The sequence below is a fragment of the Ruditapes philippinarum genome, unplaced genomic scaffold (genome assembly GCF_026571515.1).
Source record: "Ruditapes philippinarum isolate M1 unplaced genomic scaffold, ASM2657151v2 ctg5817_1_1_1_1, whole genome shotgun sequence".
In the NCBI taxonomy this organism is placed as follows: Eukaryota; Metazoa; Mollusca; class Bivalvia; order Venerida; family Veneridae; genus Ruditapes; species Ruditapes philippinarum.
The window spans coordinates 7,567-27,122 of NW_026863613.1; the positions used below are offsets into that span (position 1 = coordinate 7,567).

Consider the following 19,556-nt stretch of genomic DNA (forward strand, 5'->3'; position numbering starts at 1 on the left):
ACACTTATTTTTTGTCTGTTACAATCCTCAAATAAGTTTTCTTTCTTTTAAAAATGTGTATGACTAACAAATCCAAATTATATCCCTCTGAATCTTACACAATTATTTTCCTCCCATGAAATACACAACTTTAAAAAATGGCTGCCGCTTACAATTTACAAAGCCAGGTCTAATATAAATTCGCACTAAGTAACAGAAATATGGATGGATGGTTGGACTTTTTCACCTACAAGAATTGTTTGTTTTTATTATCAAAACAAGCGATCATTCATATTTTTTTAATAAAATTAATAAATATCACCGTCATTTAATGTTGATTGGCAGACTTATTTTTCAGCTCAAGACTTCTTTTTTTTAATGAGAAATTTCGAATAAATGGGGCTCTCAATGGGGGAAACAGTTTTAATATTAACGTTAAAATTATGGAAATTTCGTTTTAACTTGTTTTTAAGCATAAAATAAAAAGAAAATTTGTCTGTTTGTTGTGTAAGATGTAATTTTATTTCATCTCGTGAACTTTAAAAACAGTATTCTCACTCGTGGCTTCGCCACTCGTGAGAATACTGTTTTTAAAGCCCACTCGATGAAATAAAATTTCATCTTACACACAAACAAACAAATATCCTCTATATATTCATACCTTAGGTACAGGTAACTTTATAGGTTTGCCTTTTCCGCGATATCATCGCGGAAGATTTTTTCTACGCGGACAAACATGAAGAATAAGAAATTTATACGCAATTCTTACATTTTTTTAAATAATTTTAAGATGATTTTATTTTCCCATCGCCAGAACCCACGGTACATTGTTATCCTTTAATACTTATTTTAATACCTATACCGATATACGGCCTTGGTTACTGGGGATGCTTTTTCTTTGATATAAAAGATATTTCTTTGTTATACAGTTTTGAATTTTAACTGTACATTTCTTACTACATCCTCATGTTTATTTCATGTCTGGCAACAAAAATAACAGCGCTCCAAACTTTTACACTGTATGATGAAACAGAAGACAGTTGGTTAATACAGTTTAGAAATTTTACTTGTCAATCTCCCGAATTTATTAGTCAACGGAAACCACATTTTTCTACAAAAATACAACAGCGTTCTATCATTTTTACAATGTTTGATGAAATAAAAGATAGTTGGTTGATAGAATTTTCCTTCTACATGCAATTAATTTGTATCCCCTCCTTATTACAGCCGACGGAAAACATGTCCTGTGAACGTTGTCTTTGCCTTGCTTATCTCTGGTTCTCATTATTTTTTTCTGCAAAAATATTATGAAATAGAAAATAATTAATATTGTTTAGATGAATTAGAAACTTGACCCCTACGCATCTTATACGTATCTCCCGTGTTTATTTCAATAGATAGAAAATATGTTTTACAACATAAATAACGTCATCCCTCAATCTTAAAAAAAAGATCGTGGGATATTACTTTAATTTGTTTCCAGATTTTTATTGTATTATTTGAAAATTTGACTCCTACCTGAGGCTCCTATTTAATTTCAATCGATAGTAAAACATGTATAACAACAAAAACTACGTCATTCCATATTTTTACACTTTTCTATGAAATGAAAAGATGAATGTTATATACGGTTTTTGAACATGTATATATGGATATTGGAATCAAGCAATTTGATTAGGATTATTAATCATCAATTATTATTCTTTGTTTTCAGCATGTTCAAGAAAAGAAATATCAGTGACAGCCCAGACAAGACCTCCAGTAACTTACCAGGTTTACGTTGTGTAATTTATTCATCTGCTGTTGGTATGAAGTATCAGCAAAAAGATGTTAACAAATAATGAAATAGAATCTTCATAAAACTTTTAATATTAATTTTGTAATGGAAAATGATTTGATTGTTGTAAATAATACATGTATACTAACCATGTTTACGTCGTGCAGTTTATTCAACATTGCTGATATATGAAGTATCAGCGCTAAAGATGTTATCAAAAAATAAAACAGAACAAAGAATAAAATTATCACTTTATTTATTTTCATTGTTTCTAATGTCGGGTATGTATTTTCTATGTTGACCCAAAAAGTTTTATCATTAATTTAAAGAAATCCGTCATGCTACCCTTATTTTTTTCTTGTCAGGGATCTGCATACTCGATATATCCCAATCTGAAAACAATAAATATAATTGTTCTGATATATCTTTATTAAAAACTTAATTACAGTCTGTGTTTAAAAGTGTTGACAATTATTTTAACCGCTTGAAAGGCAACGCCATACACGTTGGATATACATTGAATATGATCCTTATTTTTTAGTGGTTTTCAGAACGAATCTAGAATAGATCTGGTTTTGTAAATACATTTAACCACGTGCGTGACAGGGGTGTTGATAATCAAAGTGAAATTTAAAACAAAACAAAAATGTTAATACATCCGATTTTCTTGTCGGTAGTCATACATATTCCATTGTAAAGATTAAATATAACTAGAATTTAAATAAATACATGTTTATAATAAAATGTCTTTCTGGGAAATTTTCCTCAGGACCCCAAAACCCCTTTTAAACATTTTTTTGGGGGGGTTTTTTTTTCGTTAAGTCAAAATAAAAATTTAAAACCTTTGTTTTAAAAAAGATTTTGACTAAAATGCGCTAAAAAAAACCCAAATGATTTTATTCCCTTATTGTATTTATGATAATAACAAGTACCCGCTTGAAAGAACGTTTCTTGGATATAATTAAATGACATTTTAGGTTTCAGACGAATCTGATTGATCGGTGGGTAAATACTTTTACACGTGCGTAAGTGTTGTTTATCAATAAATTAAAAACAAAACAAATTTTAAACATCCAGATTTTCGTAAATACATATTCCTTTTAAAAAATATTACTCTAGAAATAATAAAACTGTTTTATAAAAAGTTTCGGAAACCCAGTCCCCCTTTTAAAATTTGGCAGTTATAATATTCAGATACTTTTTTAAATATGTCAAAAATGTGGCCCATAAGTCACAAATTTTAATTCCTATTTATTTGAAATATAAAGTCCATATATTTAAGCTTTTATGTTCTTGGTAATATTAATATTGTAATTAACGTCAACAAACGTTATCTTCTCCCTTAGTTCGTTAAACAAATTGTTGAAACACAATGAGAAGAATATTAAGACCCACTATAAATCACAAGAACCGGTTGAACCGGGTGATGCTCCCCGAGAAGGTTCTGGACACAGGAAAGTATAAAAAATGAACAAAGGGCAAAAACTCCAAAATTAGGCAAGGCGGAGTTATGTTTTTTTTTGCACTGCACTTCTATTCAATGAGATCTATCTATCTATAAAGTTTCCTGATGATATCTCCTATAGTTTCAGAGCTATGTCCCGAGTAAAATTCAAAGTGAGAAAATGAACAAAGGGCAATAACTCCAAAATTATAACAGGCTTTGTTTATGTTATTTAAGCATTGCAGCTCTATCCAATGATGTCTAGCTACCTACAAAGTTTCATGTTGATATCTCTAATAGTTTTAAAGTTATGTCCTGGACAAAAAATCAAAAAGTAAAAATAAACTAAGGGCAATAACTTCAAAATAAGGTAAGGCAGAGTAATGATTCTTAAGCACTGCACTTCTACCCAATGAGACCTATCTATCTACAAAGTTTCATGTTGATATCTCTTATAATTTTAGAGTTATGTCCCGGACAAAGTTCAAAGTGTCAAAATGAACAAAGGGCAATAACTCCAAAAGTAGGCAAGACAGTGTTACAGTTCTTGTGCACTGCAAACCTACTTAATGAGATCTATCTACCTACAAAGTTTCATGTTGATACCTCTTATAGTTTTAGAGTTATGTCCTGCACAAAGTTCAAAGTGTGAAAAAGGGGAATAATTAAAAAATAAGGCAAGGCAGAGTGACGGTTCTTGTGCACTGCACACCTACTCAATGAGATCTATCTACCTACAAAGTTTCATGTTGATACCTCTTATAGTTTTAGAGTTATGTCCTGGACAAAGTTCAAAGTGTAAAATAGACAAAGGGGAATAATTCAAAAATTAGGCAAGACAGAGTTACGGCTCTTGTGCACTGCACACCTACTCAATTATATCTTTCTACCTATAAAGTTTCATGTTGATACCACTTATAGTTTTAGAGTTATGTCCTGGACAAAGTTCAAAGTGTAAAAATAAACAAAGGGGAATAATTCAAAAATTAGGCAAGGCAGAGTTACGGTTCTTGTACACTGCACACCTACCAAATGAGATATTTCTACCTACACAGCTGCTTCATGTTGATACCTCTTATAGTTTTAGAATTATGTCCTGCACAAAGTTCAAAGTGTAAAATAAACAAAAGGGGATAATTAAAAAATTAGGCAAGGCAGAGTTACGGTTCTTATGCACTGCACACCTACTCAATGAGATCTAATCTACCTATAAAGTTTCATGTTGATACCTCTTATACTTTTAGAGTTATGTCCCGGACAAAGTTCAAAGTGTAAAAATAAACAAAGGGGAATAATTCAAAAATTAGGCAAGGCAGAGTTACGGTTCTTGTGCACTGCACACCTACTCAATGCGATCTATCTACCTACAAAGTTTCATGTTGATACCTCTCGTTAAAGTTATGTTCCGGACAAGAAAAGCGCACGGACGGACGGACGGAAAGACTGACGGACGGACAAGGCGGCGACTATATGCTCCCCCGAAATTTTTCGGGTAGCATAAAAAGTGTATTGGACGAAACAACACTGCACTTCACATACAAAACTAAAGTGCAATTAGTTTTTGCTTTAAATGTCAAGTATATATATAGCACTCTGGATCAGTTGATATTATCTTAAAGAATTTTTTCTATGATTTCCATAATAAGAAACTGGCCAAAAACATCATTGGACAAAGCATCAGAAGCATGCTAAACATTCTAGAATATAATATTTAATTTATACATTTAAAGTGTTCTTCAAAACCTATGTTTAACCTATGAATTAGTAAATATGATGATGTATACAACAGTTAGGCAACAAATTTGATTTAATTTCCTTTAATTTCAAATAAAATCATTGAATATTTATTTTCATTTGTGATATAACCTTTACAAGCAAATTGTGGTTGAATATAAAATATTTGTGATATGAACTTACAAGAACCTTGAGGTAGAATATTTGTGATATTAACTTACCTAGAACATTGAGGTAGACATCAGAAAAGATATATCCGTGTTGGTTACTGGCATTACATTGAATATTCATGTGATCCTCTAATGTAAGATTTGTCAGGGTTATATTGTTAGCATCTTTCTTATAGAATCGGTTGTTGTAGATACGTGGCTTATTCTGTCCTGTTATCATGATAGAAAATTCCTTTAAAACATACTCGATCTTATTCTAAACACTATAGCCAATTATTGTCTTGTGTTTACATCACTAAGCAACTATTATAGTCTTATTTAACATACATGTTGATTTGTAAGAATCAACATGTTCAGATAAGAAAGTTGTATAGCAATCTTTTCCTTTAACAACACATTCAGCCATTCCAAGAATCCAGCATAAAGCATTGATCTTTAAATGACAGAGATTCTATCATATCCTAACTACGTAAGGAATGATGCTTTGCTATAGAGAACACATAATATGTCCTACAAAAATTGACCAAAAACTTTGAGCGCCAAGAAATATTGGAAAAACCAATTTTTTATAAAAGGAAGATAAATTTGAATTAAAATAATTCAGTTTAAACATATTTATTTCCAGGTTGATTGCGAAACAAGTTCTTGCAATTTATATTAATCACTTTAAAGTGTGCTTCCTGGTAACAACCAGTACTGTTGTCATGAGAAATCATTGCCGTGGCCAAAGTAGAGCTTGAACCCATGAACCCTAGGTTGAGAGGCAGACACTTACTTTAAATAATCACCAGTCCACCACTCCAATTAAATAAAATAGATTACTTGCATCAATGAATAAGAATTGAATAAGTTATCATAATGAACATACTATCTTCGAGTGGTACGCCATTGATGTACCAGGCATAATTAGGTTTAGGATCACCATCAGCTTTACATATAAATGTTGCCGTCTGATTAATACTGGCTTCAACATCTTGAGGTTCTTCCACCCAGAAAGGTGCAGCTGAAATAACATTACGAATATGAGCTCTTTTATTCTTCCTATCCTCTATTAATATTTTTCCATTATGCAATCATTGTAAAAAGTTGTGTTTTCAAAATAGGATTAGCTTTAATCGATTCATTGTCAGAAGACTGAAGCTGACTTCACTCAGCTAGAAAGCTAACTGTTACTTTGTACAAGAGTCACAGGCAAAGTTATTGTATACAACAATTATCCTCTGACTAAATGCTTTACTGAAATATGGATTACCATAAATTAAAAGCATCAGTAAACTGTCTAGAGTAGAACCAAAAACATACAGTAGCCTCAATTCAAACCAACAACAGTCATAGTAATTTGAATTCAACTACCTCATTTTCTTTTACATAGACCTACATTGTTAAATTAAATCCATCCATACAGAAGTGATGACTTATTTTATCTCAGTAAATTTAATTAAGACAAAGACAAAGAAAAAGTTACCTTTAATTCTGACATCAAAGACTTTAGTTGCTCTTTGTGTTGACTCGCTGTTTAGACCCATACATTCATACTGGCCAGCATCTGACTCCCGTACGTCAGTGATTTGTAACTCTTGTCCAAAACTCTTAAACTTTGCTCTATCTGGAAATTTCCCCTCAAGTTTCTTCCAATGTACTTCCGGTGTGGGACTATAAAAGATTGAAAATTATCATTATCTTTTCCTGTAATTCTGAAATGCTATTACCACGTATCTGTCTCTATAATTATATAATTATGATAAAAAATCTCTTAATACAGTTTATAAATATGCCTGTGGAACAAGTTTATCTTATACAGTTTATTGTTTGGGATAAAAAAAATTTACATGCAAATTATAGTGCTAGTGTTTGAGACAAGTTTAATGCATAAGTATGAAACGTCAAAAACATTCATCTACACAAAAAGCCAAAAAACAACAACAACAAATACAATTACAGTTTCACACACAACATCTTTTCAATATTAAAAGGAAAGGAGGTGTTGTTTTGCATCGCTCCTTGGCAGGCTGCCACTAACATTTCATATAACTTCAGCAAAAAAAGAAGAGCTGTCCATGACAAGACACTCAGACAGCTGGAAAATGGGCATAACTTGATGAATAGGTAACTCAAGAGTTATAAGAACTTTGCCCATGATGTTAGATAATCACAGATAACTAGTGTGTGAAGTTTCAATCCATTCCCAACTACTAACTTGCACACAAAACTCAACCAGTGTGACAGCAACAATGACACAGACATTGATGCCCTAAGGTGAGTAGAATAGCTCTACCTTTTCTTTCAATAGCCGAGCTAACAGGCCGCTTCAGAAGATGTTATCATATTTGATCATTCTGTTATAGAGAAGAAAATATCATAAGTCATAGAAGATTTCATTTCAATCATTTATGTAAAATACTAATATAAATCACTGTGAATTTGATGTAATACATACTTCCCAGCAAAAATACATTTGAGCCTTAGAGTTCCACCTTTAAGAAAAAACTGGTAACGAGGTGATGTCCACAACTCTGTAGCAGGCAGCTTCCGTTCTGTAGCTGAAATTTAAACAATTTTATGTGAGTAGTGAAACTTAACCATTATTGTACCGATAACCTTTAAACTGCTTGTCACAAATTTAAAGCTTGGCAAAACATTATTACACAAATTCAGCGGGTAAAGAACTAAAATGTTACACATCAGTAAATAACCTTTTATAAAATATTCACCACTTTTCATGAATAATCACATACTCACAAACTTTGTGGGTATATGAAAAATGATTATCGGTCAATTATTCATTTCTAATAATATTGTACATTGTATATAACAAATTAAAGCTGTATACTCAAACAGTCGAATAATCTATTATAGAAAATATCTATGCATAATAACGTACATCCAAATACTGTGACAACGTGTTCTGGACCAATGGCACTGTCTCTCATGAAGTAGTTGACTGCCATACAGGAGTAAGCTCTTCCCCCGACCATATCAGACCCCAACACATTTGTAAATCGGAGCCTACCTGAAAAACAAAGTGTGGTTGCATATAGAATTATTGTTCTGCAAGTGCTAGCTGCAACAAGACTGGTCTGTCACAAGTATTGGACCAGGTCAAATAACTCAAGGCAAGTAGTCTGATTCCTATGTTCAATTGTATGTTGCCTCTCAATATTTCTACAATAAACTTTCAAAACTAAAAAAACACTTGCATAAATGTATATGACTTTTAAGTTAGTTTTAACCATGACATTTCTTTCTTATAAGTTAAAATTTCATTCACTTCATTACATCCCACATCACTCCATTACACCTGACATCATCCCTCATCTACACCCACCATCACAATCTTCTACACCCCACATCACTCAACTACACTACACTACACATCACTCTTACACTACACTACACATCACTCTACTACACTACACCCATCACTCTACTACACTACACATCACTTTACTGTTCTCCCATCACCCCACATTACTAGACTTTAATATGCTCCACTTTACTAAATACCAGTCAAAACACTCCATTAGACTCTATATCACTTTGTTTTACTTCATTTACCCCTCCCCCCACCTTACATTATGTTACTCCACTAGAATCTACTCACTTTGGTCACCCATAAACATTCATTTGTAATCTATTTTTATTCTGTGAACAAATTCAGCAGACTTACCTTCAATATCCATGCTAACTCTTTTATCAAAGTTCACATCTTGCCGTCTACCATCTGGTTCTTTTATCACCCAGTATACATCTGCAGGTGGATAACTCTGAGGCGGGTAACATGGTAAAGTTAGATCCTCCCCAGCAAAAACTATATGTGTCTGGAAAAATAAATTAAAATGAGTTACATACTTACTTTAAAATAATAACTTAATCATTGGGAAAATTTTGTATTGTTTTAACCAAAATATGACAACAGCTGTGTCCCTATGTCACACTTTACAAGTATGTTTACATAATTGGCATAGAATGGTATAAAGTACATGTAAGATCTGAAAGTGTAAATATGTTGCCTTCTGTGTCTCTAGGTGTTTCCAATAAAATATTTAAAAATATTTTAAGAAAAAATATAAATCATACAGATGACGGCACAAAAATCAACTGGAAGCCATATCTAACAATTCCTTGTGCAATAAATGCGTCACAGCAACTGCCATGGACCTTTTATTTCTCTGAAAGCTATGCTCCTGAATGGTGTTTGACAACTTTGAATGAAAGAACAACTGTTGTATTTTTTCAGTGAAATAAATTTGAGGTTTGTACATAATTCTTTAAGCTTCATACCTGACTTGGTTCATCTGCAAATTTTTTAAGTTTAGCTTCTCTCAGGTTGATCTTCACTGAAGCAGATATTCCATACCCATTGTCAGCAAAACACTGGAAAATACCTTCATCTTTATCTTCTGGCTTGTTAAACACGATTGTACCTTGATTTGGTAGTTGGACAACACGGTCACCTTGACCACTGGGATTATATACCACCCCGTTACGTCTCCATATATACCTCCAAGTGTCAATATAATACACATTTATTTGATGGTCATTTTTGACAAACTTTCTGGTTGTATTGAAATACTTAGCAACTTATAATCCCCTATAAAATATTATTACAAGTACATTTATCATAGTATACTGTTTTATCAATAAAATTTCAGACACAAAACAGCAATGTTTTGTTCATAAATCATTGAATGTAAAAAAGAATGCAGAAATAAACAAATTAGCCTGTTTGTAGAAATAATTTTGGACTTACTCTGGTTTTGGTATACCATTAGCTATACACAATATCTCAACTGATTCTCCAGGTTTATAATATATTTCACGGTCTGTCGGCTGCATGTATATTTTTGGTGGACGATTAACTGAAACAATAGTAGTTTACACATGAATACTATACAAAATAGACAATATATATTTACTATGCTAAATAATACTTTGTTAATTATTATATTTCATAGGCATTTATGACAGAAAAATGATGTACAGAGCAAAAAGATTAATAATTCTTGAAATATCTCAAAATTATCAATATTAAATTATTTGTTATTCATTTATATGTAATTATGTACAGTATAATATTGTCAATATCCTTCGGACAGAATCAATGACAGCTTAAATTTCACTTTTTACTTTAAATTTGAAAAACTGGAAACAAATCAAAAAGATAAAACTACCTGCAAATACTGTTGACAGGAACAGCAGATATATGGCGGTCCTTTGTAACATCTTTGCTATATATTCAAAAGAACGTAAAAGAGGTTATGATAATGTAAGAAGTTTCAAAGAACACATCTTTCGTTGGATAGCAAGTGGAATATTGTTTTTATGAAAATGACACACATGGCAGAAATACCTTGCATATAAAATAGAGTTTATATAGAGAGCTGTGTAGGAGCACATTTGTCTCGGAGCACATTTGTCTTACGTAAGACCGATGCAGTCGCATTTGTCCCACATAAGACATATGGGACCTCAAGTATCTACCCCAAAAAACTCATTTGTGTGACAAATGTGCTCCGATCAAGTTTTTTAAGGGACAAGAAAGCACATTTGTCTCATGTGTTTTTAAGGGACAAGAAAGCACATTTGTCTCATGCCATTTTTATGAATTATTTGTCACATATTTCCCCACGGCAGAAATTCTTTTTTAGAATCGAGGTTCGCCGTATTACCTCATGTCAAGTGTAATCATCAATAGATTTGCTTATACTTTCTTTATGAAAACCTTAAGTAAATATTAATTATAATATCTCTAATTCAAGAAATTGATTGGCTTAACCTAAAGGCGTACACTGAAACATACTAAATCCCGTTCACGATGGTACAATGGTGACAGCGTGACGGCACGATGGTACGTTGATGAAAACGCGATGGTGCGATGGTGAAAACACAACGGTACGATGGTGAAAAAGCGATTGTACGATTGTGAAACAACGAAGGCTCGATGATGAAAACGTGATGGTACTATGGTGAAAGACGATGTTACGTTGGTGCAAATACGATGATACGATATGATGAAACTGCGATTGCATGATGATGAAAACGCAATACTTTTTTACTCTATCGTGACATCGCATCATCGTGATTTCACCATCGTGCCATCGTGTTTTAATCATCGTACCATCGTACCATCTCAATTTCACCTTTGTACCGCTGTGCATAGCTGTTCAGTGAGACAAAAATGTTACTTATGTCCAAACAGAACACCGTAATCGGTTGATATTGAATGATAAATATCGTAACTCGTTTCGCATCTCGCCGAAATCTCGCGTTTCGCTTCGCATCTCGTTCGTCGACGTGAGAAGAAATTGATTCCATGTCATATACCGCTAAGTAGTATTTCCTTTATAGTCTACATAGAATCACTTAAAGGCCCATTATGCCTGAGAAAGGCTTTTATTTGTTTTCCACAAATTTAAAGCTTTTTATTTTTGGTATACTTTTATAGCTCCAAAATGTTATTCATTGGCTAATTACCTGAATCATTTTTTCATCTGCTGCTTTTTTTCAGTTTGTACAGTTGAAGTGATTAAGAATTTTGTATTGAAGTCAATTACTATGTTTACAATTTGCTACTTTTATATCACATCATTTCACATTTATCGCGAATTTCTTTGGGTTACAAGCATCTAACTACCTCAGAAATCATTATTTGAATACTAATAAATTCATACTTGCCCTATCTTAAGAAGTAAAAAATTATTCATTTCTGAGTTTCTCGTGATACGGGATCCTTCGACATTGCGAGATCTCGTGTTACAATATCGTGCCTAGCTTCGTGTCTCATTGAAAATTCGCGTCTCGCCCGATTCTGAGTGGCTCGATATTCCTTAATTATGGCATCACCCGGATTATTTTAGAAACTCATGTATGTTGTAAGTGCTTTTTCAATGGCGGATCTGAAAGCCGCAATTCTTGGAAAATGACTATTTTTTCTACATATATTTCTGATGAAAACAAAATACGTGTGTAATGGTCTTCTTATTTTCTTCCATAGATCATTTAAGGGCCTCCGTGGCCGAGTGATTCCAAAAAAACCACAAGCCCCTAACCGCTGTAGGTTCGACACATACACGGGGCGTCGAACTATTCATGCGAGGATCCCGGTCAGGTTCCAAATGCGGAATACATATCCGCGTGCGCATGTAATAGCTATCGCGTGCGCACGTAATAGTATCGCGTAGCCACGTAATAGCTTTCGTGTGCGCACGTAATTAATAAGAAAATTCTATGTCCCCTTTATACCACCTTGTTTTGCTAAGAATATTTCTAGTGCCATAAATCATTTTTATAAAACTTTAAGCATTTAATATAAACGTATCACAATTAATAACGATAAGAATAGACTTGCTGCATATATGTTTAGGTATTGGATGCTGCACTTGTAGAAATTTTCATTATGACATGCAGAACAGGGATATTCTTTAAGGAAGTTTTTGACTAACTTGAAGTGACCTAAAAACGGTATTATAAATACAGAAATCACAGAACAATGGCTGGTAGCCGGTATACAGATGGGCATAATTATTACCTTTTAAGAATTTTATGTGAGACAAATGTGCTTCGAGTGTCCTTTCTATTGTGTGTCGAACACATCTGTCTCATTTCCAATTTGTCGCAAATATGAATGTTTACGAACACATCGGTCACACTTCGTGAGACAAATGTGCTCCTACAGAGCTGTGCCCAAGTATGTCTGTAACAGCTATGGTTTCACAACTAATTAAGTGTCATCAATATGAAGTTTTCAGTAGTTTGCAGGTACTGAAATAATAAATTTTACAAGCATAAATGCCACTGTGTCTGTCTCCTAAACACCAGAAAAATGTGTTTAATTTGAGTAATCAATATATTTCACAGGAGTGTACGGCAATTTAAGGCTTTTGTAAAATACCTGTGCAGGTAAGTAATTTCCAAACAATCATGTTCTATTTAACTGCAAAAGTAATACAACATACAAGAATAATTAAACCATTAATGAAGTCCCCTTCGTAAAATCGGATATTCAAAAGTGAATCAGGAAATGGCCGGTCTCACTAAAAAGCGTCCTGAAGAAATTTAGCGTCCCTATGCATTTTTTTTCAATTTAAACTATCAAAAGGGTTATATTTATCGTAAATGAGGTATATTATTATGCATTAGGTTTTTATGGTAGAAAAATATATCTCAATTAATTTTTTTTTATATTTATATCAATAAAACTTAATATACGTTGGAGTGCAGTTCAAATAATATAGCTGTATATACACGTGTTTCAAATACTCCTAGAAAAGTAACGATGGAATTTTAAGTTGTAATGTACATTGTATGTACAACAGGATATCTACATGTATAACAAATAACCATACATCAATTATTATACCGGAGAAAGAATTGTTTAATGCTTCGCTTATTTTTTGTTTATATTTTCAAAATGAATAATGTTGTGTTAAACTTTCATCGAATAATGATTTCAACATAGCTGAGTTAATGTGTACAAATGTATGGTATGACCACATGAAGACATTGTATTACTGTTTTATGTAAATTATATATGATTTATTTTACTTTTCATAATTCATTATGAAGATGACGGAGGTATGAATTAATACTTATACACAAATATTAGATTCTCCGTCTGTAATTCTGTTAATTCTTAAAGGTGCTTACCTCCAGATCAACTATTTCAAGAAAATCAAACATGAGACAATGTAATAACGCTCTGAGGAAAGTAAAATGTCAAATCATACATTTTCAAAATTTTCATGAAAATTAGCTTGAATCTGAATAACTTAATGAATGATCGGAACCTATCACTAGCTAACATTATACTAGTCCAACAGTTTTAGAAAAAGGCTATAGATCACTGAAGTAGGTAATCCATGGTTTTAATATATGTACATAATGTCATAAATAGTTTATGGCTGTTACTATACACAATAAGTTTAATATACTTTGATAAGTGCATCATTATCTATTATCTGGTTAAAATGGTTTGTATACCAAATATCATTCATGAGGATGTGAAGTTACAAAAACATTTAACCATTGACCATTAATGTGAAAAATTTAACTAAATCAGTAAACAGGAGGTGGATGTGCGACAGACCTGATATCGAATCCTACTGTATGGGACCACATGTCAATGCTGTATGTCAAATATTAAGAGGATGTGATAAATAGTTTTTGAGAAAACTGTTAGGAAAATTTTCTACCTACTCAGTCGGGAAACAGGAAGTGGATGAAATAAAATTCCACGATATGGGACCACATGCCAATGCTGTATGCCAAATATCAAGTATATGGTGATCATATACATGTACAGCATATTCACGTAAAAACAATAACAACAACAATTTTAAAGCACGATAAATATATTAATTTAGGCATGGTAAACAGACCCACATAAAGAAAATGACGTTAGGTGTTCAAAGGCTACGCACACTACTGCGCAAAACAAAAGAAGTAACAGCTTATTACGGTGTTCCGTTTTTTTATTTAGTATGTTTCCGCGATGTACGATGGTACGATGGTGAAAACGCGATGACACGATGGTACGATGGTGAAAACACGATGGTACGATGATGAACACGCAATGGTACGTGCGATGATGAAATCGCGATGGTGCAATATTACGATTGTGAAAACGCGATGTTACATCGCGTTTTCACCATCGTACCATCGCGTTTTCACCATCGTCCCATCGCGCCATCGTGTTTTTATCATCGTACCATCGCGTTTTCACCATCGTGCCATTGCGTTTTCACCATCGTACCATTGCGTTTTCATCATCGTACCATTGCATTTTCACCATCGTGGCTAAAAAACATTTCTGATTTATTTATGGATTCTGCTTTCGCTACTTTCAAAAAATACTCATTCAAAACAAACAAATGATAAACCCTGGTACGGGCCTTCATGTAGTAAAGCTCGTCGATTACTAGTGTATCATATTATACGAAAAAATTATAACCGTAGCAAATGTTACCTAAACAAGAATTTGTAACAGAGTTACCAACGTCCCCCGCCCCGGGAGTTTTATATGAAGCATAAAATTGTGCTATTTCAAAAGATTGAGGTATGGATCTCAGGACATTCAGTCCAAAATTATGATCAATGCTAGATCTGCAAATGTAACAATAAATTTGTTAAAAAAAAAAATGAAACACAGAATTTAAAAATCTATCATGTTAAGCTTTGACCTCTAAGTGTGAACTTGACCTTGGAGGTAGGGGAGCAGGTGTTGTGCATGACATAACGTCTTATTATTGTGACTATTTGTGCCAAGTTATTTCAAAATCCCTTGAACTATGAAGAAGTTCTAGATTCAACACAAAATATACCCTATAATAGACTATGTTAATTTTTGACCTCTAAGTGTGACCTTGACCTTGGAGGTAGGGATGCAGGTGTTGCGCATGACACATCCTCTTATTATAGTGACTATTTGTGCGAAGTATTTTCACAATCCTTTGATCTATGAAAAAATTATAGACCCGACACAAAATATACCCTGTAACAGACTATGTAAGTATTTGACCTCCAAGTGTGACCTTGACTTGGAGGTAGGTGACCGGTTTTTGCGCATGACACATCATCTGATTATTGTTAACAATTATGGCAAGTATTTACAAAAGTCCTTCATAGATAAGAAAATTATGGACTGGACACGACATATACCCTCAAATAGACAATGTTGACCTTGAATGAACAAGTACGACCTTGACCCTGAAGGTACGGGTCTGGTTGTTGCGCATGACACATCGTCTATTATAACAAACATTTGTGCCAAGTTATCTCAAATTCCTTTGATAAATGACAAAGTTATGGACCGGACACGAAATATACCCTGTAACAGACTATGTTAATATTTGACCTCCAAGTGTGACCTTGACGTTGAAGGTAGGCAACTGGTTTTTGCGCATGACACATCGTCTGATTATTATGAACAATTATGGCAAGTATTTACAAAAACCCTTCATAGATAAGAAAGTTATGGACCGGACACGAAATATACCCTGTAACAGACTATGTTAATATTTGACCTCCAAGTGTGACCTTGACCTTGAAGGTAGGTGACTGGTTTTTGCGCATGACACATCGTCTGATTATTGTGAACAATTATGGCAAGTATTTACAAAATCCCTTCATAGATAAGAAAGTTATGGACCGGACACGACATATACCCTCAAATAGGCAATTTTGACCTTGAATGAGCAAGTGTGACCTTGACCCTGGAGGTAGGGGTCTGGTTGTTGCGCATGACACATCGTCTTATTATAATAAACATTTGTGCCAAGTTATTTCAAATTCCTTTCATAAATGACAAAGTTATGGACCGGACACGAAAGTGTGACGGACGGACAGACGGACAGACGGACGGACAGACGGACAGACGGACGGAGCCCATTTCTATATCCCCCTTTTTTCTTCGAAAAGGCGGGGGACAATAAACATTAAACATTATAAGTGCACTATAAACTCATTCAAATCCAGACCAAAGTGCCGATATGATACCGAATGTTTAAACTGCCCAATCACTATCGTAGAAATAAATAAGGTTATAAATAAATGTAAGAACTCAAAGGCATCATCCCCCCAAGATGATATTATCAATGAATATATCAAATGTACAAAACACTTAATGCTTCCAATATATTGTTTATTTTTTAACACGATCTTTAACTCGGGAATTATACCCGATACCTGGCTTATTGGGACCATTAAACCTACCTATAAAAAGAAAGGATCACCTTTAAACCCAGAAAATTTTAGGCCCATAACTATTTTAAGCTGTTTAGGTAAAATCGTCACTGCTATACTTAATGAGGGAATGTCTACCTTTTTAGAGAGAAATGATATATTAAAAGAGAACCAAGCTGGTTTCAGGTCAAATTACTCAACAACAGATCAATTTGTTGCCCTTAAAATTTTAATAGATGTTTTAAATTCTCAGAAAAAGAAATTGTTTGCGCATTCATGAATTTTTCTTTAGCCTTTGATAAAATATGGAGGACTGACCTTTGGGGCAAATTAATTAAGAATGGGATCGATGGAAAATTTCATAACATTATTTTAAACATGTATTCAGGTATTAAATCATGTATTTCTGTAAACGATATTACATCTCAATTTTTTTTAAGTAACTGTGGGGTACGCCAAGGGGGAAATTTGTCACCAGCGTTATTCTCTATTTATCTTAACGACCTAGAATTTAACCAATGCTGGCATTATAATTAAACAACATAATATTCAAGCAGACCTTTATCTTAAACTATTTATGTTACTATATGCTGGTGATACTATAATTGTAAATGATAGTCCTGAATCATTACAAAAATTATCGAACGACTTTTACGAATATTGCTCTAAATGGAAACTTACAATAAATAAAAGTAAAACTAAACTAATTATATTTGGATCGAATAAACCGGGTAATTTCCGTTTCCTTCTTAACAACGAACCACTTGAAATAATAACTCAACTTAACTTTATTTAAGTAAATAAAGGCCTCCGGCCCAAAATACACATCAGTATGAAGAAATGTCCTATTTTTCAATTGACCAAGATGCAAGAAGTAGAAGAAATAATATCATTTACTATGGCGTCACAGAAAATTTGAATCAGACTAACAGAGATATTGCGTAGAGATTCATGGAGCATGACCTAGATATGGGCACTAGTGAAATGTACATTGAAAGAGCCCACAGGCTAGGAACATTACATAACTCATTGTGAAATTTAAATATTAAACAGATACAGAAATAGTTATGCAGAAAGCGTATAAACTTCATCGTTAACTTAATTCATCGTGAATAAAACAGGTGATTAAAAAATTTAAAGTAAAGCATTAACAAGCTTGCAAAGTGACTCGGAAAATGTAGGCTACTATGTTTAATTATTGTATGAAACGACGCAATTCTATTGTAATTTTAAAAAGGTACTGACTACAAAATTATTTAAACAAAACAATCTTTCTTATCTCATATTTCCTATTTATTTTTTTTATTGAAAATAAATAAAGCTGTATGGAAAAGAAATCTTCAAACAATAATAAAAACTGTAGGCAAAAGAAATCTTAGGGCAATTATACAGACATTGTTTAGATATTTGTTATAACGTGTGGCCTTAAGAAGTTATAATTAGTTAACTACATCAAATTAATATATAACTAGTATTCTGAAATAAATCACGAAGGTCATTATCATATCTACCTGATCCCGGATTTGTTTCCAAACCACAAATGTGACACATGACTATTTTGAGTAATTACGTTTCCTTTTTTTCTTTATATTGGCTGTTGTAAACATGTTTAACTGGGGATTTTGTCAACTTTTTTAATAAATTAAGAACTCAGTTATGGTAGATTTACACACAAAACCTAACAAGTACTGTATTACTATTTACCTAAATTTCATATTTTTTTTTACATTTTACCTTCTGTAGGCGTACGACTTAACTTGTTTAATACTTTTTTTAGCTGAACATGAACTAAGCATAACGTTTTAAATTATATCTATGTTAACAACACTCAGTCTTTGGTCTTAAGCATACATTTAACAATGGCTAAAGTATAATACCCTTGAACCATAAAACATATTTACATTGACAGGTTGAAAAAAGGGAAAATGCAAATGGAACAAAACTGGGCAATTAGCATGCATATTTCACATAAAAATGATAATTCATAGAACACATATAGCGAGTTGTTACAAGATTGATATAGACATAAAATTAAATTACATGTAGATGTTTAGCAAATTAACCAATAGGTACAGACATAAACGAATTCGAGTTAACATACAAACGAACTGACTTGTATAGTGAAAAGGTATAGTTAACAGTGCGTCACGTGACAAACACATAAACCAAACTAACTTTTTTTTATTTATTTTATTTATAAACAAAACTCATGGCCCTTAAGGGCATAAGAGTGAACAATCAACAAAACAAAAAATAATAATACAAACATGACATGAAGTAAATAAGTAAATAAGGAAGATGACTTATTGAAATTTCAGCATTATAGCTTTGACAAAAATGGCTAGATTAAATAAATTAACAGTAAAACTGACAAAAATGTTACAATGAAGCAGTCCTTACCTGAGAAAACGCCTTATTAACGGAAACAGTCACTATCGAGTGATGACATATATACGCAATCGTCCGATAGGCACCTGTTCGCCTTTAAATAGCATGCAGAAAACAGATCGTGACGGTAGACAGGATACAGGGATACTTAATGATCAACATTATTTTTTGTCCAATCACATTTAAGTATTTTTCAAATTTCTGCTAAGTCTAACTTTGGTTAATGTGTACTTACTAAATAAATTTACTTAATCTGTCGTCTAACCAGTCTAACAAATTTCAATCACAGACACTTGGGGTTTAGAGCTCAAAACGCCTTTAAAATCCAAATAAAATGCATATTGTCAATCCAGCACATGTCATTTAAAATAGATGTTGAAAAAAT

General features: G+C 32.8%; 1 protein-coding gene across 2 annotated transcripts; it reads right to left on the bottom strand.

Annotated features, from left to right (window-relative positions):
- Positions 1 to 1,905: 1,905 nt before the first annotated feature.
- Positions 1,906 to 19,330, bottom strand: LOC132722704 (neuroglian-like). Of its 2 annotated transcripts, none has more exons than XM_060707229.1 (11): positions 19,184 to 19,330; positions 10,276 to 10,332; positions 9,855 to 9,963; positions 9,386 to 9,605; positions 8,772 to 8,922; positions 7,986 to 8,114; positions 7,542 to 7,644; positions 6,570 to 6,757; positions 5,973 to 6,107; positions 5,156 to 5,314; positions 1,906 to 2,148 (listed from the first exon to the last, which is right to left on the bottom strand). In XM_060707229.1, the coding sequence occupies exons 2-11, from the start codon at positions 10,325 to 10,327 to the stop codon at positions 2,093 to 2,095; spliced, it is 1,302 nt and encodes a 433-aa protein (XP_060563212.1). In that variant the 5' UTR covers positions 10,328 to 10,332; positions 19,184 to 19,330; the 3' UTR covers positions 1,906 to 2,092. The 2 variants fall into 2 exon arrangements, with proteins under 2 accessions (XP_060563212.1, XP_060563211.1); XM_060707228.1 differs by lacking the exon at positions 19,184 to 19,330 and adding an exon at positions 10,455 to 10,490.
- Positions 19,331 to 19,556: the final 226 nt, after the last annotated feature.